At 37.4% G+C, this 19,945-nt stretch overlaps 2 protein-coding genes across 11 annotated transcripts in view; one reads left to right on the plus strand and one right to left on the minus strand.

Moving 5' to 3' along the window:
* Positions 1–10,669, plus strand: part of plrdgb (PITP-less RdgB-like protein) — a 184,624-nt gene extending 173,955 nt beyond the window's left edge. For all 3 annotated transcript variants that reach the window (XM_051093322.1, XM_051093323.1, XM_051093324.1), the window contains one exon: positions 9,469–10,669. The gene's annotated coding sequence lies outside the window, so the exon portion shown is untranslated. The remainder of the gene's footprint in view (positions 1–9,468) is intronic.
* A 1,245-nt stretch (positions 10,670–11,914) lies between these two features.
* On the minus strand, positions 11,915–19,103 carry LOC127152584 (uncharacterized). 8 transcript variants are annotated; one of them, XR_007825099.1, is made up of 7 exons: positions 18,271–19,102; positions 17,363–17,678; positions 16,934–17,241; positions 15,467–15,562; positions 14,621–14,652; positions 13,526–14,519; positions 11,915–12,720 (listed from the first exon to the last, which is right to left on the minus strand). XR_007825099.1 is itself a non-coding variant. In XM_051093331.1 (7 exons), exons 2-5 carry the CDS (start codon positions 17,648–17,650, stop codon positions 14,628–14,630), a joined length of 717 nt encoding a protein of 238 aa, XP_050949288.1. In that variant the 5' UTR covers positions 17,651–17,678; positions 18,271–19,102; the 3' UTR covers positions 11,915–12,720; positions 13,526–13,562; positions 14,621–14,627. The 8 variants fall into 8 exon arrangements, 6 of the variants coding, with proteins under 6 accessions (XP_050949288.1, XP_050949286.1, XP_050949287.1 ...); XR_007825098.1 differs by having other exon boundaries at positions 14,621–14,658; XM_051093331.1 differs by having other exon boundaries at positions 13,526–13,562.
* Between the last annotated feature and the right edge of the window lie 842 nt (positions 19,104–19,945).

Raw genomic sequence — 19,945 nt, forward strand, 5'->3', positions numbered from 1 at the left:
TGCAAAAATAAATAATAGTAACTTAGTTACTAGTTTACTGGCTTACTTTAGTAATGTTTAATGAAAGGAATCTTAATGCACTTTGCAATTTGTGATTAGATTTTTATCAACACATGGAATATATAAAGAAACACTGTCTAAATAATTATTTTTCCATGTGCTGCCAGATAAATAAAAGTCAGATTAAAATTAATCCAAAGGTAGGGAAGTTTGACCATGCATTTCTTGTTTTGCTGTGATCACAACATAAAAGCTTTCTTAAGATCTTGACATTTTTTTCTTTCTAGTTTAACAAAAGCCATTTGAAGTGGAGTATATAGTATACCTCTACATCATGGCTGAGAGAATTCATTTCTACTTTGATCAGGGACTTATCTTTAATTCTGTCTGCCAGTAATGGAGCACTTCCAAATCAGTATGTGACACTTAAAAGGGAGGCTTTATCATCATAGACACTACAAAGACTCAGAAAATGTGGTCAATTTTATTGCCAGCCACCTTGAGGGAACAGGTCATCTGCATGGTTACAGCTTGATGAATGAATGTTTGGGTTTCATGAGTAAATGAAGAATAAATAAACACTAAAAGATATTTTAGTAAAATATTTGTGTTACTATTTTACTCATACAGTTTTAGTTTAATTTGTGCTACCAAATTACATTAAGGTAGTCACTAGTTAACTTTTCTTTAAAAAACAGGGATTACCTTCAATTACTAGTAGTTGCAAAACTGGTATTTTACTTCGTTAGTACAACAATATCATGTTGTTCCCTAATAGCTACAATGGTATCACATTACATTTCAGATGTGATCTATCCAGCATTATTTCATGAGTTATTTTAAATTCTCATTTTTTGGTCCCTGATTTTAAATGGCTCTGACATCAGCTGTGCACAACTCACCTTTGTGCCCTAGATGGTTTACCATTGACAGCATGCTGACATATTCATTAGAGATGTTTCTCTGTCGTTGTCATGGAGACACTTGTTTTGTTATTGATTTGAAAGCGCTCCAATACAGAGCTCCATTCATTCCACAAACCTGCAGAGATTCACTGTTATGTTTGATGTAGTGCTCTAACAAACACTCCTGTAGTGCAGATTGTCATTTGGAAACAGGCCCTCAATTATATTGGATCGCTTGGAGCCAGAGCAGCCCATTGGCTCACAGAAGACCACTGCCTCCCATCTGGGTTGCTGTGACGCACTTGAGTTGCTCTGGATTGCCCAGATCCCCGCTTGCTGTCACAGGCTGAACAAGTCAATTTTTCAGTATGCGGCAGCTCAGAGGCCTGGGAACAGCTGTCTGTATTGCCATTTGACAAAGGGGTGGGTACAAATGTCAGCTTTGTCTTAAACTTTTATGGAGGGGCTTAATTGGCTTCTAGAAACACTGATGGACACTGTGAGATTATGTTCCTTTTGGCTGAGGTTTGAGTTGTTTCTCTTTCACTCTGGAGCAAGTAATTGTGGTAGAAGTGCTCAAATCTAGTGCTCTGAGCAGTGGCATTACTAGACGCTCTGAATCTCCTGTGGATGGCCCTAAATAATGCAAGGGTAAAGAAAGTAAATTAACTTTTACTCCTATGAAATATGGGTCATTAATAGACTATTTACAATACAAAACAATTCAAGTTATGTGCCAATATTAATCTATTACTGTTCTAAATGGGATCATGCCCAGTCTCTGTTCTGCTCCCTCATCCCTTCTTAATTGGCCACATATTTTTATAAATTAAATCATTCATATGTATTGTAATTATGTTAACATTCCCTTTACATTATATACTTAACTACATGTTTATGGTGTCTTTAAATAGTACAGTCAATTACACTATTACTATGAAATTAGTAGCTCTTTTTTCCACATTAAAAATATAGCATTTAAAGAGCTTTATGCTAAAAGTATACTTACTGTTGAATTGTGAATTTTGGTACACATCTAAACACGTTCTAAAATTACACATATTGTGTAGTAACTTCATGAAGCTGTTGTTTTCCATCATTAATAAATTAACTACTTGATTGTTGGAAATAAATCATTAATTACATTAAAATTACTGTAAATGTAATTAATGTAAATGTAAACACCCATAGATTGGAAGAATAATTGCCCTAAGTGTACTTAATTAGCAAAGTTGGGAAAAATGCACTTATAACTATTACATTACTAATATATATTAAATAAAATCAATTTGATTTAAACTTAGGATAACTATATAAAATTGTATTAACACTGAAATCATTCAAAGCACACTTTTAAAAAATAAACTAACAAAAGTCCTCTGTGTACATTTGCGGTAGTATACTTTATTTCAATGTACTAAAAATCAGTTTAAATATCAGTGGTGTTTGGTATACTTTTGAAATTGCACTGAAGTACTACTGAAGTAGCAATATACTTCTAATTAGTATAGGTTTTACAATTTTAATTTACCACAGAAAAATAGGAATGTACTACACATGTACTTGCTGGTATTTCATTTCTTTCTTTCTTTCTTTTTTTTTGAATGCATTTAAGTATACTTCATTTTTTACCTGGAATTACAATTGTATAATCCAAATAGGTTTTATATGCAGTTAAAACACATAATTCATAAAAGGCTTGAATTTTTTAGTTTGTGTCTTTTTGTTATTACAATTTAAATTAATACTCTTCTTTAAATTACACTTGTAGGTGCAGCAGAAATAGATTATGACAGGGTTTTTTAAACATTTTAATGCCATATTTCTGGGGATGTAAGTCTTAGGGCCCTGTCATACACCCAGCCAGGTGTGACGAGTTATCATTTTCATGTCCAGCACCACGTTGTTTAAATAGCAAATGCACTTGCGCCCATCTGTTCGCCAAAGGGCGTGCTGGTCTGAAAACGCGGTGTTCAGGTGAATTGTTGGCACGTTGCTATTTTGCAGCAACTCAAAACAATTGCAATGAAGACTCTGGAGTTGGAGTAGAATCCATTTGCGGGGTTTATTAAATACAGCAACCAAGTCCAAACGATATCCAAAAACAGAGTCGAAGAGCCAGGCAAAAAGTCCAGTAACCGAAGTCAAACCAATAAGTAAACGATACAAAAGGATAATCCAAAAGACGAGAAAACAGGGAGTCAGGCAGAGGTCATACACAATAATCACAAATCGGAATAATGAAACGCTCAGTAAGGCAGGGGTAAACACTGGCAATACTTCGCGAGGAGTGTTTGGTGTGCTCGGCCTAAAATGGCTGCCAAACAGGAAGTGGGAGGAGCTGGAGAGCAGAGGGAGTGCTGACAGTCAGTATTCCGGTGATTGCTCCCTCTGCTGGCACGGCGTTACAGTACCCCCCCCTCTAGGAGCACCTCCTGGTGCTCGACGCGGTCGTCCCCGTGGTCGTGGAGCAGGGCGATCAGGTCTGGCTCTATGAAACTCCTCAATTAGCGCAGGGTCCAGGATATTAGAAGCAGGGACCCAGGACCTCTCCTCAGGCCCGTAACCTTCCCAGTCCACCAAATATTGGAGCTGACCCCCACGGCGTCTTGAGTCGAGGAGCAAGTTTACTTTGTAGGCTGGTGACCCGTCGACATCCAGCGGTGGAGGGGGTTCCTGCCGCTCTGTGAGGGTCAGCATCCGGGTGGACTGGCTTAAGAAGGCATGGAAGGATGGAGAGATCCGGTAGGTTGCAGGTAATTCCAGTTGATAAGTAACATCATTAATTTGTCTTAAAATCTTGAATGGGCCCACATACCGTGGGCTGAGCTTTCTGCTTGGCAGGCGTAACTTGCCCGTGTTGAGAGCCAGACCCGTTGTCCAGGTGGGTAGGGAGGGTGAAGGTTCTCCTGGCCTGAAGCTCTTGAGTGCGTACAGCACGCTGGGGGACATGAGCGCTGTCCCACACCCTCTCGCTACGCTGTATCCAGTCGTTGACTGCTGGGACAGATGAAGGTTCTCCTGACCACGGGAAAAGAGGGGGCTGGTAGCCGAGCACACACTTGATGAGTCCAGTTGATGAATGTATGAGGGAATTTTGTGCATATTCAGTCCACGGAAGAAACTCTGACCACCTGTGCTGCTCCCTGCTGCAGTAAGTTCTGAGGTACCGTCCGATCTCCTGGTTAAGTCTCTCAACTTGTCCATTGGCCTGAGGATGGTAGCCTGAAGTGAGACTGACGTTGATGTCTAACAGCTTACAGAAGGATCTCCACACCTGAGAAGTGAACTGTGTACCTCTGTCTGACACAATGTCCTCTGGAAGTCCATAGCATCGGAAGACATGGTGAAACAAGGCTTGAGCAGTGTCCATTGAAGTGGGTAGTCCTTTTAATGGTATCAAGCGACATGCTTTGGAGAACCTGTCTATGATGACGAGGATTGTTGTGTATCCATTGGAAGGTGGGAGATCCGTAACAAAGTCAACTGAAAGGTGAGACCAGGGTCTTTGCGGAATGGGTAAAGGTTTAAGGAGGCCGGACGGTAATTCTTTGGGGGTCTTTGACTGAGCACACACAGAGCAGGCTTTGACGTAGTTCATTACCTCCCTTGCCATGTTGGGCCACCAGAAGGAATTTTGTACTAGTTTAAGTGTCCTTGAAATCCCTGGGTGTCCAGAACTTAACGAAGTGTGTACCCACTGCATGACTCTATGCCGGAGGTCCTGAGGAACATACTGTTTCGTTGGGGGGCAATCCTCAGGTGCTGGCTCATGGATTACAGACTGCTGAATCTCTTCCATGATGTCCCAGTTGATGGGGGCAACAATAAGTGATGGATTGATAATGGGTTCAACGGTGTACTCTGGTTTCGGTGGATCATATCTTCTGGAGAGGGCATCTGCTTTGCTATTCTTGCTGCCAGGGCGGTAGGTGACTGTAAAGTGGAAGCGTGAGAAGAAGAGGGACCAGCGGGCCTGGCGGGAATTTAGCCTTTTGGCGGACTTGACATATTCAAGGTTTTTGTGATCGGTTATTACCTGGAACGGATGAATGGCGCCCTCTAGCCAGTGTCTCCATTCTTCTATGGCAGTCTTCATAGACAGTAATTCTTTATTACCCACGTCATAATTTCGTTCAGCAGTTGAGAGTTTACGTGAATAGAAGGCGCATGGGTAGAGCTTGGCAGGGTGTCCATGACGTTGAGAGAGGACTGCTCCTATGCCGCAATCAGAAGCGTCGACCTCCAGGACGAAAGGTAGGGCAGGATCAGGATGTTTAAGGATTGGTGCAGTGGTGAAACTGGTTTTGAGTCTTGCGAATGCTTGGAGAGCTTGGTCAGTCCACTTGAGTTTAGCTGGCTTCCCTTTGAGTAGTGAAGTGAGAGGTGCTGCTATGATGCTGTAATTTCGAATGAATCTCCGGTAGAAGTTGGCAAATCCTAAGAATCTCTGGAGTTCTTTGACAGTTGAGGGTTGTGGCCATGATGTGACTGCTTTTATTTTAGAGTCATCCATCTCGACCCCTTGGTGGCTAATGTTGTAGCCCAGGAATGTTGTTTGTTTAACATGAAACTCACACTTCTCAGCTTTTACGAATAATTGGTTCTCCAATAGGCGTGACAGGACAATCTTGACATGTTCTATATGTTCAGTTTCCGTCTTGGAGTAGATAAGGATGTCATCTAAGTAGGCAATCACGAAACGATTAAGAATGTCCCTGAAGATTTCGTTGATGAAAGACTGGAATACAGCTGGAGCGTTCGCAAGGCCATACGGCATAACCAGATATTCATAGTGCCCCCTAGTGGTGAGGAAGGCGGTTTTCCATTCGTCTCCCTCTTTAATCCGGATCAGATTGTAGGCACTTCTGAGGTCAAGCTTGGTGTAGATTTTGGCCTCCCGAAGTTGTTCTAGGGCTGAAGGCACTAATGGAAGAGGATAACGGAATTTTACAGTAACATTATTCAAACCTCTGTAATCGATGCATGGACGCAATCCTCCACCCTTTTTTTCTACGAAGAAGAACCCTGCTGCTGCTGGAGATGTGGATGGACGAATGAATCCATTACTCATGGCTTCTTCAATATATTCCTCCATGGCCTTAGATTCTTGAATGGTGAGTGGGTACACTTTACTCTTTGGTGGCATGGCATTGGGAAGTAGATCAATGGCACAATCCCAGGGGCGATGAGGTGGGAGTTGTGTGGCTCTGATCTTGCTGAAGACTTCCAGTAAGTCGTGGTAGCAGGCGGGTATGGCAGGTGTAGGATGATTTTCAGGGCTTTCAACGCTGGTTGTCAGGCAAGGATGTGGGAGATCTTGGTTGAAACAGTGTTGGCAGCAGAAAGGAGACCATTTCTTGAGCTCACCGAGGTGCCAGGAAATCTCAGGATCATGAGCTGCTAGCCACGGGAATCCAAGGATTACTTCATATTTAGGTGAATTGATGACGTAGAGAGAGATGTTTTCTTGATGGAAGAGTCCGATTTGCATAGTTAGAGAGGTGGTTTGTTTCTTGATACCTCCATCAACCAGTTTGTTGTCAACTGTGGAGATGCCGATGGCAGGGATGCATGGAATGGTTTTGATATGATGTTTCTCTATGAGATCCTGGTGGATGAGATTCAGCGCCGCTCCTGAGTCTACCAGCGCTGTTAATGAGATGAGACCATTATCAGTAGATATCTGAACAGAAAGCGTAAATGCCTTGAAAACTTGTAGCGAAAAACTTTCAACACTCACCCGGTCAGTAGAACTTGATGGCTTCCGGGTCTTGAGTGGGCATTGTAGGTTACGATGGCCTGGTTCACCACAATAGAAGCATAGATTCAGGTCTCTGCGACGTTTTCTCTCTACGTCCGTCAAACTTGTGGCGTTAAGCTGCATAGGTTCGACAGAGTGAGGAGCAGGTGGCAGGTAGCTAGGTGCAGGGAATGGAGCTGACCGTGTGGTCTTGCGTTTGGGCGCATTTCGTTGCAAATTATCTATCTTGACCGCCAGGTTAACAAATTCAGAGAAGGTAAGCTCCTCACCTCTGCATGCCAGCTCAGTTTGCAGGTCCGCATTCAGGCTCTTTTGGAACACTGCTTTCAATGAAATGTCATTCCATCCGCTCTGTGCAGCAATGGTGCGAAACTCAATCGCATAATCGGCAGCTGTGCGCGTTCCTTGTGAGAGTTGCAACAGCTGGGTTGAGATATCCTTGCCCCCCGCAGGATACTCAAACACTTCGCGCAACTGCTGCAAAAAATGTTCAGAAGAGCCGCGAATACGAGCGTCAGATTCCCAAACTGCCGCAGCCCAGTCGATCGCTCTCCCAGACAACAAAGACATGATAAAATGACACTTTTCCAGCTCCGAATGAAAGTGATCGGGTTGCCCCTCAAAAAACGTACGGATCTGGCGTATGAAACCCCGACAACGTTCAGCAGAACCATCAAACTTATCTGGCTGTGCCAGTCTTACCGTCTGGGGTGAGATAGGTGGAAGCGATCGAATATAATGTGTCAGGTGTTCGTTTGCGGCCTGCAGCGTAGCCAGTTGTTCTTGGTAAGACTTAATCACCTCGGTTTGAAATGAATAAGCGGTCTGCAGCTGGGTAACCTCCGCTGGACTCAGAGTAGGCGAAGTATTCTGTAACAATGAAGACTCTGGAGTTGGAGTAGAATCCATTTGCGGGGTTTATTAAATACAGCAACCAAGTCCAAACGATATCCAAAAACAGAGTCGAAGAGCCAGGCAAAAAGTCCAGTAACCGAAGTCAAACCAATAAGTAAACGATACAAAAGGATAATCCAAAAGACGAGAAAACAGGGAGTCAGGCAGAGGTCATACACAATAATCACAAATCGGAATAATGAAACGCTCAGTAAGGCAGGGGTAAACACTGGCAATACTTCGCGAGGAGTGTTTGGTGTGCTCGGCCTAAAATGGCTGCCAAACAGGAAGTGGGAGGAGCTGGAGAGCAGAGGGAGTGCTGACAGTCAGTATTCCGGTGATGATTGCTGGCACGGCTCTGCCATGTGAATAGCATATCTGCCATGGTGCAAGCTTCAAAAGTATATTCTAAATTAGATTCTTATTTCAACAATCCTTTATGGAGCTCATGGACGGAATTATAAAATAGATCATTTAATTCTGGCTCTAAAATCTGAATGGATGAGCCAAATTCAAAGCAGTTGTCAAATGATGCTGAATTAAATTCCATATTAATATACACAATTGCTAACATGTGTTATACACACACTGTGAAAAGTGAACCTGTGCAGTTGTTGCTTTAAGGAGGTGTTTCTGTCTGATATAACTTATAAATTCTAGTTTTGTTGTTGTAACCTACTTCAATCAAGGTTATGTAGCATAAAACAAAAGGATGCTGTTTCAACATAAATGCACTACATTGACCCAACTTCAAATAAAACTCAGAACAAACACATTCAGAACATGCACACCTGCTCCTTGCTGATTAACAAATGTTGGGTCAATAATAATAATAACAATAATAATAATAATATGAGATTATTATACACTTTATGTTGCAGCAAAGGTAGTAAGTGCGCAAGACTGTCCCAGGTCTTAAACATGCCAAAGCGTAGTGCCCTTAATGCACATACAAAACTAAATACACATCTTGAATACTGCTCTGGAGTGGTATTCGAGGCTTAGTCTATCCCAATATGCATCATATTTTGGAATAAATCATGAGACTTTTTGCAGAGATCTCGCGAGAGGTCAAGGAAAGCTTTTCCAATGTAAGTTAAATAATAATGATTATTATAATTATAAATGTTACATTATAATTTGGTAGTAAAACAAAGTGTTGCACATTATATTGGTGCAAAGATAATTACATTTATTTTGTACAACATTTGCAACTGTTTTTATCACCTAATTAGAAGCACCGCAAATTAAATTGTCATCTCTTATAGGGACTACTGTTTATTTTAAAATGCAAAGTTGAAGCTAAAAATAAATCTCTGTTAAAATCATTTTTACAACACTGTAAGTGTGTCCCATCACGTAATGGAATATTCTACACACACTTGTGGTCTTCATGCTCACTTAAACACTTGGGCCAAATACAGGAAATATGTTATATAAGTAGTCAAGTGGTCAAGTGCAAAGATCACAAGTGTCGGTATATGGACAGTGCAGAAATTTATGGATTAAGTGTTATTTTATGTGCTTTTGAGTAAAGGAAAAGATGTTGGTAGTTTATGTTAACCTTTAATGTTTAGTTATGTTGGACATTTAGAAGAGTTTGTGGTTTGTGGCTAAATTTTGTGGTTTACCATTGTGCTGAAGAGTAGCTCTTGTGCTTAGGCTGTGGGCACTCAATGTTTCATGCAAATGTCAATACTGATGCCTGTGTTTTCTTTATGTGTTTTGGTTAATGATGCAGTTGACCCAACTAAACTGATTTATTTTAAATAAACTGTTTTGTGTTAACATTAAATTTAACTTATATTTACATTTCATATCAAATCAGCTGGTAAGGCTGAATGACCATCCATAGCAAATTTCTCAAACCTTCTACTAATCTCTTTTTTTTTTCTCCATCCACAGCACGCGCAGAAGTATTTCATTTTCAATTCATCAAAATCTCATCTCAAACCAGAAGAACTGTTCATCTGATATGCTAACTCAGTCGATGGGCTCCATGGTAGACACAACTGGCTGAGCTGTGAGCATTTGCAAATTACCTCCAAAACAAACAATCCCCTTATAGTCTGAGACCAGCAACATTAAAACATTTGCTGATAGAAAGAGCCCTAGAACAGATGTGAACATTCAAGACTAGACACTGAACACTTTAACAACCCCCATGTGAATCCTACAGAAGACTGATGGAAAGAGGAACATGGAGGTGTCATAACTGAGACAAGCACAGAAGTATGACAGAGAGCAGTTATAGAAGGTTGTGTCAGGGTCATCTTTTATTGAGTTTCCTGCTTTGCCAGAAGACTCATTTCATGTGTGGCAAAGGTTTTCTGCAGACTCCTGTAATGGTCTTTTGAAAAGGTAACCATGGACATGAGCACCTGAACTGCATTTATTTATAGCAGTCCTCCAACCTGAGGCTTTGTGTTCTTTACGGCTTTTTGGTGACCCAAACATTCAGAAGACCCTCTTTTTTTCTAGCTGTAAGGTAAAAGGAGCTTAGATTTTTTTTTTTTTTTTTTTTTAAATGGACATCACCAGCATTCCTACTGACACACACACACACACACACACACACACACACACACACACACACATATATATATATATATATATATATATATATATATATATATATATATATATATATATATATACACACACATACACATATATATACAGTAGTCAACATTTGAAGTGGATCAGAACTTTCATCAAAGTTGTCCTAAAACCAAAACAATACCCATTATTGTCTTAGGACAACTTTGATTGATTAACTTTTTTTGATCCACTTCAAAGGTTGACTACTGTAGATTTGGACTCCTGCCTGCATGTTTTGCTGAACCCTAATTTTTATTTCTTTTTTTTTTGTCAAAATGCTGCTGCATGCTCACTCATACTCATACATTATGTGAAGACTATAGCTCTAGTGTTCATCTAGGGTGCAGTATGTGCTAATAGATTACGTGTTGACAGTATTTAAACATGTTCTGCTGTGGTTTGACGTCTGTGACATTTTTAAAGAGAATCTGTGAATATGACTGTATCGCACAAAAACTGTATATAATTGTGTACGTTTTTCTTAGTGTTAATGGATGTTAATAAAGCTATCTCAGACCTTAAAGCATTAATTTCACTCTTTTCTAGAACAATAATTCCCAATGAGGAGTACACAAGGTCAGCACACACAGTCAAGGGGACTAAGAGACTAGGGCAGAGGTTCTCTGGCCCTCGAGATCCATTTTCCTGCAGAGTTTAGCTCCAACCTTGATCAAACTTACCTGCCTGTAACTTTCTAGTGATCCTAAAGACCTTGATAAACTTGTTTAGGTGTTTAGGTTGATTAGGGTTAGAGCTGAACCCTGCAGGATCTCGTGGGCCAGAGTTGCGAACCCCTGGACTAGGGTGTTTAATATATTAAAACATCAATATTTTCTGTAAATGTAAATGTCTTGTGTCAGCAACATTTCAAAGTTTACAAACAGAAAACATTTTTTAAACGTTTTTAAATTTTACAAAAATATCTTAAGACTTTTAATAGCACCAACTTAACATTTACTGTACGTTTTGATCACGAAAAAAAACAAAACAACAAAAAAGTTTTGTCTTATTTTTCCGTACAAATGTCTAAAGATTCAAGATCCATTTACTTGAGAAGCAAAATGACGTGAGAAACTGATCAAAATTGAGTGAGTTTGATTAAAACAAGATAAATTAACTCCAAATGGTCTCAAGAATTATTAAATTCAAATGTAAAACAAGTTTTCAGTATTAGTGCTTGTTTTAAGCATAAACTCATTTTTGTTCAATTTCTCAGAAAACAAGACTATGAAAACAATTATATGCAACCATATAACAAAAACAGTCAGCAGCAGACTCTTTTTAAAAGCGGTTATGCAAAAATGCATTTTGCAGTGCATTTCAGGGTCAGTTTCTAAATCCTGCACTGCTCTAAACCATACTGTACAGCTTTTAGGCTTACATGCATTGTTACAGGTATGTAAAAAAAAAAAAAAATCTCACTGATACTTAAAAAAAATGGTGAAAAGTAATGATTTCAATGTATCAATTATTCAGCTGTTTTTATTAAGTATAAAAAAGCAAACAATTCTGCTGTTTTTGTCCTTTTTTAAAACAAATCACATATGTATAATGCAAAGCAATACATGTAAACTTAATTTTAAACATCACAACTTTGAAACAAACTTAAATGTATGCATTTTGTAGACAATTTATCTCACATTTTAATTGCTTATTCTCCTTTGGTAATGTTTACATATTGATTATTATAAGTACAATTGGTGATTATGGTGTCTTTCTTAATATTTGCTTGGTGAATTTGTGATATGGCATACTTTGCATTTTATTCTCCCTTAAGATAAATCCCAACGTTTTACAGTAAACTCAGAAAAGTACCAAAGTAGTAAAATACTGTCAATAAACTTCAACTAAATAGGTTAAATCATAATATTAGTAACATCTCCCACAGTCAAGACGGTATCTAACTATGGCAGTTTAGTGTTAGGTAGTGATTAAAAAACAAAACAAAAAAAAAAAAAAAAAAAAAAAAAAAAAAAAAAACTGAATATTGTCTTTAATGAGTAACATTCAGCTTTTTTTTCTATTTTTCTTGACCTTTCCACACATGTATTTCAAATATGATTACATTTGGTATTCACATCTTTTGGTGGTTTTTCACAGCAGAGATAGTTTAGAATTACTAAATGCTTCATTATGTCAGTGTGAAGTGTGCATTAACTAAAATCATGCACATAAATCTGAAAAGCAGCAGCTATAAATGCAGAATGTTTCCAAATAGTAATACAGTATATTCGGTTGCCCTTTACTTTAAACACTCAAAAGATACAAACAGATCAGAAAAATGTCCAATTAAAATTATTGGACAAGGCCTCTTTTGGCATATACTGAGAAATGCAAGACAACATTCATGTTTAATAACATAAGGAAAACAGATGCCTCTTTTAAGAGGCTTTGTGGATGTTTGACATGGTCACATCAGTCCAGCTGCTGATGGTCTGCTGGATGCGCTAAGTCTGTTTTCGGATGGAAGCCCTGTTCAGTCCTCTAGAAATGTTGCTCTTGGTGGAGCTGTAGCCCATGTTCATGACCGCTTTGTAGTGCTGCAAGGCCTGGACCCTGCAGTCACATAACCATCAATGGTTATTTATAGAGTAAAGTACAAGATCAAGTAAGGTGTGTTTGGATATCCTATACCCCATCCGAGTTTAAGCGCACTTTAGCTATTTGGTGCCTAATTAGAAATTATAAACAAACAAATGCTTACAAAATATTTATCAAAATAATATGTTAATTTGTGTATTTTAATTACACATTCACAATATAACCAAAAATAAAGATGGTCAAATGATACAATTCCTTATCTTTATGGTAACAAGATTTTAAGTCCTAATTTGTCATGCGAATGCTAGTTTGCACACTTGAAAGTTTTATCTTTGTCTACTAGTGTCTGAACTATTTCTCTCCAGAAAAAATGTCTTTGTATTCTATTAAAATGGAGTTGCATGTATCTCTTAATCTCCTCACCCAAGCACTACAGCATCTCGTTGCACTGCTCAGTAGTTTGCTGCTAAGAAGTAGTTGAAACAGAAAAGGACAGCAGCTTGTGTTTTGTTTCTTTTCTCGTTAGATTTTAGCGCAGTTGACGGTGCTAGGAAGTTTTTCTAACTGCGTTTACCATGGCTGATGCCGCATTTCTTCTTGTGCATGTTTTTTAATTTATTTAATTTTAAAAATTGCAATGTGTACTGTTCTAGACTAACTGAGACTTGTCACAGCACTTGTATACTGCTGCCTTCTTGTTGGTCTGATTGCTTCTATTGTTCTCATAAGTTCTTATTGCTCTCTAAAGGATTACATGTAAAATGTAAATGTTAAAGGGATAGTTCACCCAAAAAAGAAAAATCTGTCATCATTTACTCACCATCAAGTTGTTCCAAACCTGTATGAGTTTCTTTCTTCTGTTGAGCACAAAAGAAGATATTTTGAAAAATGTTGGTAACCAACAGTTGATGGTAGCTAACAACAGCTGTTTGGATACCAACATTAGAAATGATGACAAAATTTGCATTTTTGGGTTCAAACACAAAATGACAATTGTGACCATTTACGGTCTTGCGGACGTAACAGACACACACGTGGCAGCCATTATAAGTATAATGATGTTATGTAAATATGTTAAAGAAAATGCAGCTGTCTTGTGCTGATTAAGAAATTTGTGTCATGCACGCTGTATGCATACCCTAGCATAGGCATAAGACCATAGTGTACTTTGAACTTTAAAGTACAGATTTGAGATTTGAGCCCTCTCCAGTGAGTGCAATTAACCGTCATAAATATATCACTGCAATTACAGTGGATATCTGTATGTATTAATTTGTTGCTGCCTTAAAGCGATCTACCCTTTTAGATATCATGATATTGCACTGTTTCTGTTTAGACAGAGGAAGGGGAATAGGATCTTATATGACACCATGACTAAAGAAAAAAAAACAACTTCTAAATAGTTCTTTACATAAGTGCAAGGCATGTTAGTATTAGTGCTATAAAACAAACAAACATGCTGTTATCAGCATGCATTTCATCAAAGCTGAAAGACCAGCTTTGACATTTGAACAGTAATACCTTTTGTGTTATACAAAAAATCTACTCGGCTGAAGAATCTAAAGAATTGGCATGATGTTTCTGATTCTGAACCATAATACAGAAGTGAAACGATTGTTTAAAAAAATTAAAAAATAAAAAAGGGAAGGAAGAATAGACCAGCAAGCAGCAGCCACTGTAAATGGATTTAGCTCTTGAAATTAGAAGGTAAAGCTCCTTAAGTGTTTTGTGTAGGTTAATAACTAAACATGCAGTACAACTTAGCTTTAGTGTGGCAGTGGCTGCATCAGATCCAGTGAGCTACAGTAAACTTACTAGCTTGGACAAACAGTCACAGAATTGAAAAAAAGGTTGCATTTTCACACAATTATGATGTAAAGAAAAACACTTCAGAAAGACACTTAAAAACATTTACCTTAGCTTTACTCCATAATACACTCCCTGAATCTGTCGCTTGCAGAATAGGAGAGAAATTATTATTCGCATTGATTTCATAAAGACATCACAAAGTCAATATGCCTAAAAGCTTTTTCATTGTAGTTGCTAAATGCAATACAGCGGATTTACGTCAACTCTAAAATCCTCTTGTCCCCTTTAGCTGAATTGATTAACAGGGACTTCCCAAGAAGGAATGAGACTCATCCATCTGAAAATCTTGGCAGGAGGAAAGTTATGTGTGGAATTCAAAAAGGGGTAGGAATGGGGCCCTCCGACAAGGAGGAAAGGCTGGAAGATATTAACACTAAAACAGCATAATTTAAAAAAACTGTCTTACATCCTATAGAACAAAACAGCTTCTTAGGAAATGTCTTAAAGACAGAATCCTTAAATTAAACAGTAAAATCACATTGCTTTCTTGTTGAGACCAGTCGGCTGGTGATCAGTTGTTCCAGCATGCGTTTTCAATTAGACAACAGTTCCCAAAAGCAAACTCCTCTAACTACAGTAAAGGATATCTTGTTCATTTTTAGGCAGTGCAATATGAAGGCTTTGTAAGAAGGGTTCGGTACAGAGCAGCTGCTGCCTAGTCCAAAAAAAAAAAAAAAAAGACCCACACTTCCAAACCACAAACAGGAAATGGCCAAATGTCATGAGCGGGAAATTGAATCACATTATGCCTGAATGAGCACAACATTTCACCCCATCTCAAGAAATGGCAGAAATAAAGCTAATAAAATGTAAAGATTAAAACAAACAGCAGGATAATTCTGTGTTCTTTCTATACAGAATGAGAATGGAATTGGGCTTCTGTTGTACTCACCGATCATCTTTCCCAATCACATCATCAAAGTCTTGAGAAAGACGCTTCAGTCTCCGTAGGCCTTTGGACACACAATCCAGATCCTCATCAAACTGCCTGTCATGGGATAGAGAGGACCATTATGTGATACCATGTGTTACGTTCATATCTGCAGAACTGTCATCCCTAATGTTTTGCGCAGTTAAGGTTATCTATATGCTAATGTACTCTGAAGCAGACATTTAATTTTAAATCTACAGTCATGAGCTATATTTGGAATGAAATACAAGCATACTACTTATACTGAATACTGAACAGTATAGAGAAGGACAGGCAGCAATATTAAAAAATTCTGTTAGTGTAATATTTATTTTCATGTTACGTACCAAACATTTATATATCGGACATTTATCAGTTGATAAATGTCAAATATATAAATGTTATACCATTCTGTTAAAATAAATTAAAAATAAAACACTAAAAACTAAACTCACTTTAAATGCTTTAAAGTGAATAGAAGCATTACAACATTATAATGTACAGTATATAAAAAGGGAAATTCATTTTGAGATTTCCCAAAGATTACACTATTTATTATTATTAAATTAGTATTATTAAATTAATAGTTTTAAGTAATTAAGCGCTAAGTAACTGTTTAATGACAGCAAATATCCAGCTTGGAGTTATTATAGTTAACTAAAACAAAAACTTAAAAACCATAAAAAACATTTTCATTACTTAAAATAAAATAAATGTTAGCTGAAATAAAATATATAAAATATGTTTTTATTTCAACTAACTGAAATTAAAATAAAAAAAAAGAATTAAAACTTTAGACACTGAAAAAAAATAAAACTTTAAAATGAAAACAAAAAAATATAAAAACTAATTCAAAATATTAATAAAAACAAGATAATTCCAGTGATACTAAGATAACAGAATCTTTTTTAAAAATCTTTAATTTTTATCTTGTGTAAAATGTCTAAACATTTGGCTGTCTAATATATTCATAATTAATATAAAAAGAGAATTGTGAGATTGTGTATGCTACACAGTGTACTCTGTCATTATACTACATATTTCAGCAAATATAGTCAATCATCTGGGTATTTCATGCATGCAGAAATCTGAATACTGTGCACAGTATACATACACTATTGCAGTAACAATATGAGTAATATGGTAGTATGTCTTTCTGAACATAGTCATTCTTTTCTGAAAAAAAAAAGACTCATCCTGCACTGCACAGATACTGACCCAATCAAATGCTTTATAGAATGAGAAAGTACCCCCAACATACTACCTGCAAAGTACCAAACTATGGTGCAAAAAAAAAAGTTCCACGTCCCACCCAAATCTCCTGTCATTACTAAAAAGTATGTCACTACAAGAACAAAAGTGCTGTCATCAAATGATTTATTGGGAAAACGAAGCAAATCAGTTTAACAAGCAAAAATGTGATGTCTGAATGCATCTGTGTAGTCTCACCTCCTGCTGTTCATTGTGTTGGGTGATGCAAAAGGGCTTCTGAGTGCAGCCATTCGCACCAGCTGCCTCCTGGTGCCCCAGGTCTTCACCGTCCTAACGGCAGAGTCACTGCCTTCTGGGGTACAGGCCCCTCGAGGAGTTCGCTTGCAGGTAGACCTTGGAGTTCGCCTGGGGGTGATGGCAGTACGAGCAGCAGATCGTTTTGGGGTTTGTGATATCCCATTGCAATCAGATTCCTCACCGTCTGACGTTCTACCAGGTGTCATGACCAGACACTCCTGACGTGACTGTCTGCTCTTTTGAAACCTCTGATTAGAAGATATATAGAGGTTTTATAATATATTTATTTATTTATTTATTTATTTATACGCTGTCTTACATGAATAACTACAACAAATGATTAAATGAATATGCAAAAACAAAGCACACCTGACAGATGCTTCCAATGGAGTTTTTGGCATTGCGGGTCATTCTGCGGACAGCACTGGTCTTTTGGTTAATCTGTAGCGACTCCCATGTCTGGTTCTCAGAGATGCTGACGTTGGATTGCACTGGCTTCAAGGGCAGACGCTTGCGCAGAGACATTCTCAGTGAGTTCAGCGAGCTGGAGGAGCGCATCTTCTTAAATTGCTGCGGTGCTTCAGGCGAGCTGTCAGGCTCTGATTCATCTAGGACTGCATGTGACCTCCAGACCCCGCTCACAATTGTGGATGCCATAATGAGATCTTAGGGAGATGAAAAATGCCTGTTTGCAATAAGAATATATAATTTAAAATTATATAAACTGTCTTGTTGAGTATAATATTTAATTTATACCAGTCTATTTGTGAATGATTTACAGTAACATTGCATTTAACGTTATGTTAAATCAAACACATTTTCACACTATTCAAGACAACTTTGTACTGTAACCGTTTTTCTGTTAAAAATAGATTGGAGCAAATTATAGTCACTTAAGACATGTCTGTGAGATTTTATTCTCCCTTTCATTTTCCAGAGGTTTTTACGCGACTGTGTGTGTTTATTGTTTATTGTAAAGGGCGTCCCCTCTGTTTAAAATGGTAAACAAACTCACAAAAATACGAAAATATTTATATTTGTAAAAGAAAAGAAAGAAAGAAAAAAAAAACAACAACAATAAAATGAAAGTAAACATTACTCCAATTGTTAACACTGAGCAGAGTTTAGAGGAGAACAACACAATGATCGTCTGTAAAGTTAACTCCCTAAAGCAAAACCGTGCAATAAAGACAATAAATTGTTTAATCCAAAAACAGGTCTATAACATGAAATTACATTTACTATTACATTTCATCGACTTTGAAGCTGAAACTTACCTTTTTTCCCACACCGCAGAGTCTGATGAAATCGAACTATCCTTTACTTTGTTTCGTGTGGCTGTTTGAATTTAGCGGACCGCTCCCTGTGGATGAGAGACCCAGCCTACTCTGTCCCGTACCTCCACTCTAATTGGCCGAACGTGCCGTTGCGTCTCAAACGAAATGTGACGCAACACGGGGTTCTTTGTTTTGGAACGCTTTCATTGTTATGATGAACTGTCTCTCTTCAGAGAGCCCAATTTTAACTGTTAATTCCAGAAGTACCAAAGCTTATTATGAATAAACTACCTCAAATCAATCAATTTTATTTATACAGCGCTTTTAAACAAAACAGGTTGTGTCAAAGCAACTTTACAGTATTAAATAGGAGAATATGTGTCAATAATGCAAAAGTTCCAAATGATAATAAGACTTTGTTTAGAAGTTTTTCAACATATATAAAATGCGTAAAAAAAGCCCAAAATATTCCCAAAAATGTTGTGATTGATTATTTTTTAACGTTCAAAAGTCGGTGGTTATCTAGCCAACTGAAAAACTCATATTAGGCCTAAGTGTCTAACAAATCTGAAATATAGGCCTAATTTAATTTTTATTTGTCTCAGCATTGACATGCGATGTACAAAGCAAACTGTGAACGTACCTAAACGTTATTAGGATAGAATGGAACATACGTTATAAAACAAAGTCTCAGGTTTCAAATTTAGTAAGTTTTAATACGACGTTCAAACAGTAAATACCGTTTTGGCGCACTTTATGTGGCGTAATTCGTTGCAGCACCTCACGTAAAGCCAGAGCCATTTGGGGAAAAACAAAGTTGTCACATGCCACGCGGTCACGTGGTTCATGGAGATCGCCAATAGTTCCAAACAAGCAAATGCTGTCAATACATTTGAATGATTTTAACCAGGATAGACGACAGCTTCACTATACAGGTCTTTTGCAACTTTTGGTAAATATTTATTTATTTTATTATACAGTAAAGGAATAACACAACAAATAACAAAAATAAAATAAGAACAAAAGACAATAACGGTTACATACATATTAATCCAAGGCATACTGTATTAGCTTATAAGATTCACACCATGAAAGAGTCTTACATGCAATAGAATTATTCGAATTTCATTTTACATACACAAAGTCTTTCCTGTCTTTTTGAACATTACAGTATATTATCCATTTACTATTACGTTGATGACATTCACAAATTTTCTTGTATTTAACCCTCAGGTATTCCTTACTCATTACGTGACATCTTAACTTTTTTTTTATTATTATTATTATTTTTTTTTTCAGTTAAATAAATGTTCAGTATTTTAGTTAAATAATATTTATTTAACATTTGAAGAGATCTTCTGGTACTAAATACTATTTATGCAATAATTATGGTTCCTTATTGACCATTTAAATGTTTTGTTGTTGTTGTTGTTGTTATATTACAATTAGTGTAGTATTTAAGGTTATAGAGAAAAAGGTTTTCAATTTCAATGCAAAGAGGCAAATTAGAGTCATTTTGTGATCTTTAATAAATATACATGTATTTATTAGTCTAGTTTCTCAAAAGTGTATTGCAGGTCATACCCAGCTTACTTATTTTTAAGTTTTATATTTGAATAATTATTTATACACAAGTAAACACTAGGTTTTTTAAATGTGAAAATTTAAAAAGTAA

This window comes from Labeo rohita, chromosome 21 (genome assembly GCF_022985175.1).
Source record: "Labeo rohita strain BAU-BD-2019 chromosome 21, IGBB_LRoh.1.0, whole genome shotgun sequence".
Lineage (NCBI taxonomy): Eukaryota > Metazoa > Chordata > Actinopteri > Cypriniformes > Cyprinidae > Labeo > Labeo rohita.

Bases quoted from the DNA above. Each gene is read 5' to 3' on its own strand.
- LOC127152584 (XM_051093327.1), bottom strand. From the start codon at position 17,650: ATGGCATCCACAATTGTGAGCGGGGTCTGGAGGTCACATGCAGTCCTA. The intron at 17,242-17,362 runs GTGTGCTTTGTT...TCTTCTAATCAG, and splicing joins CCATTGGAAGCATCTGTCAG to AGGTTTCAAAAGAGCAGACA. The intron at 15,563-16,933 runs GTGAGACTACAC...ATCCCATGACAG, and splicing joins AACACAATGAACAGCAGGAG to GCAGTTTGATGAGGATCTGG.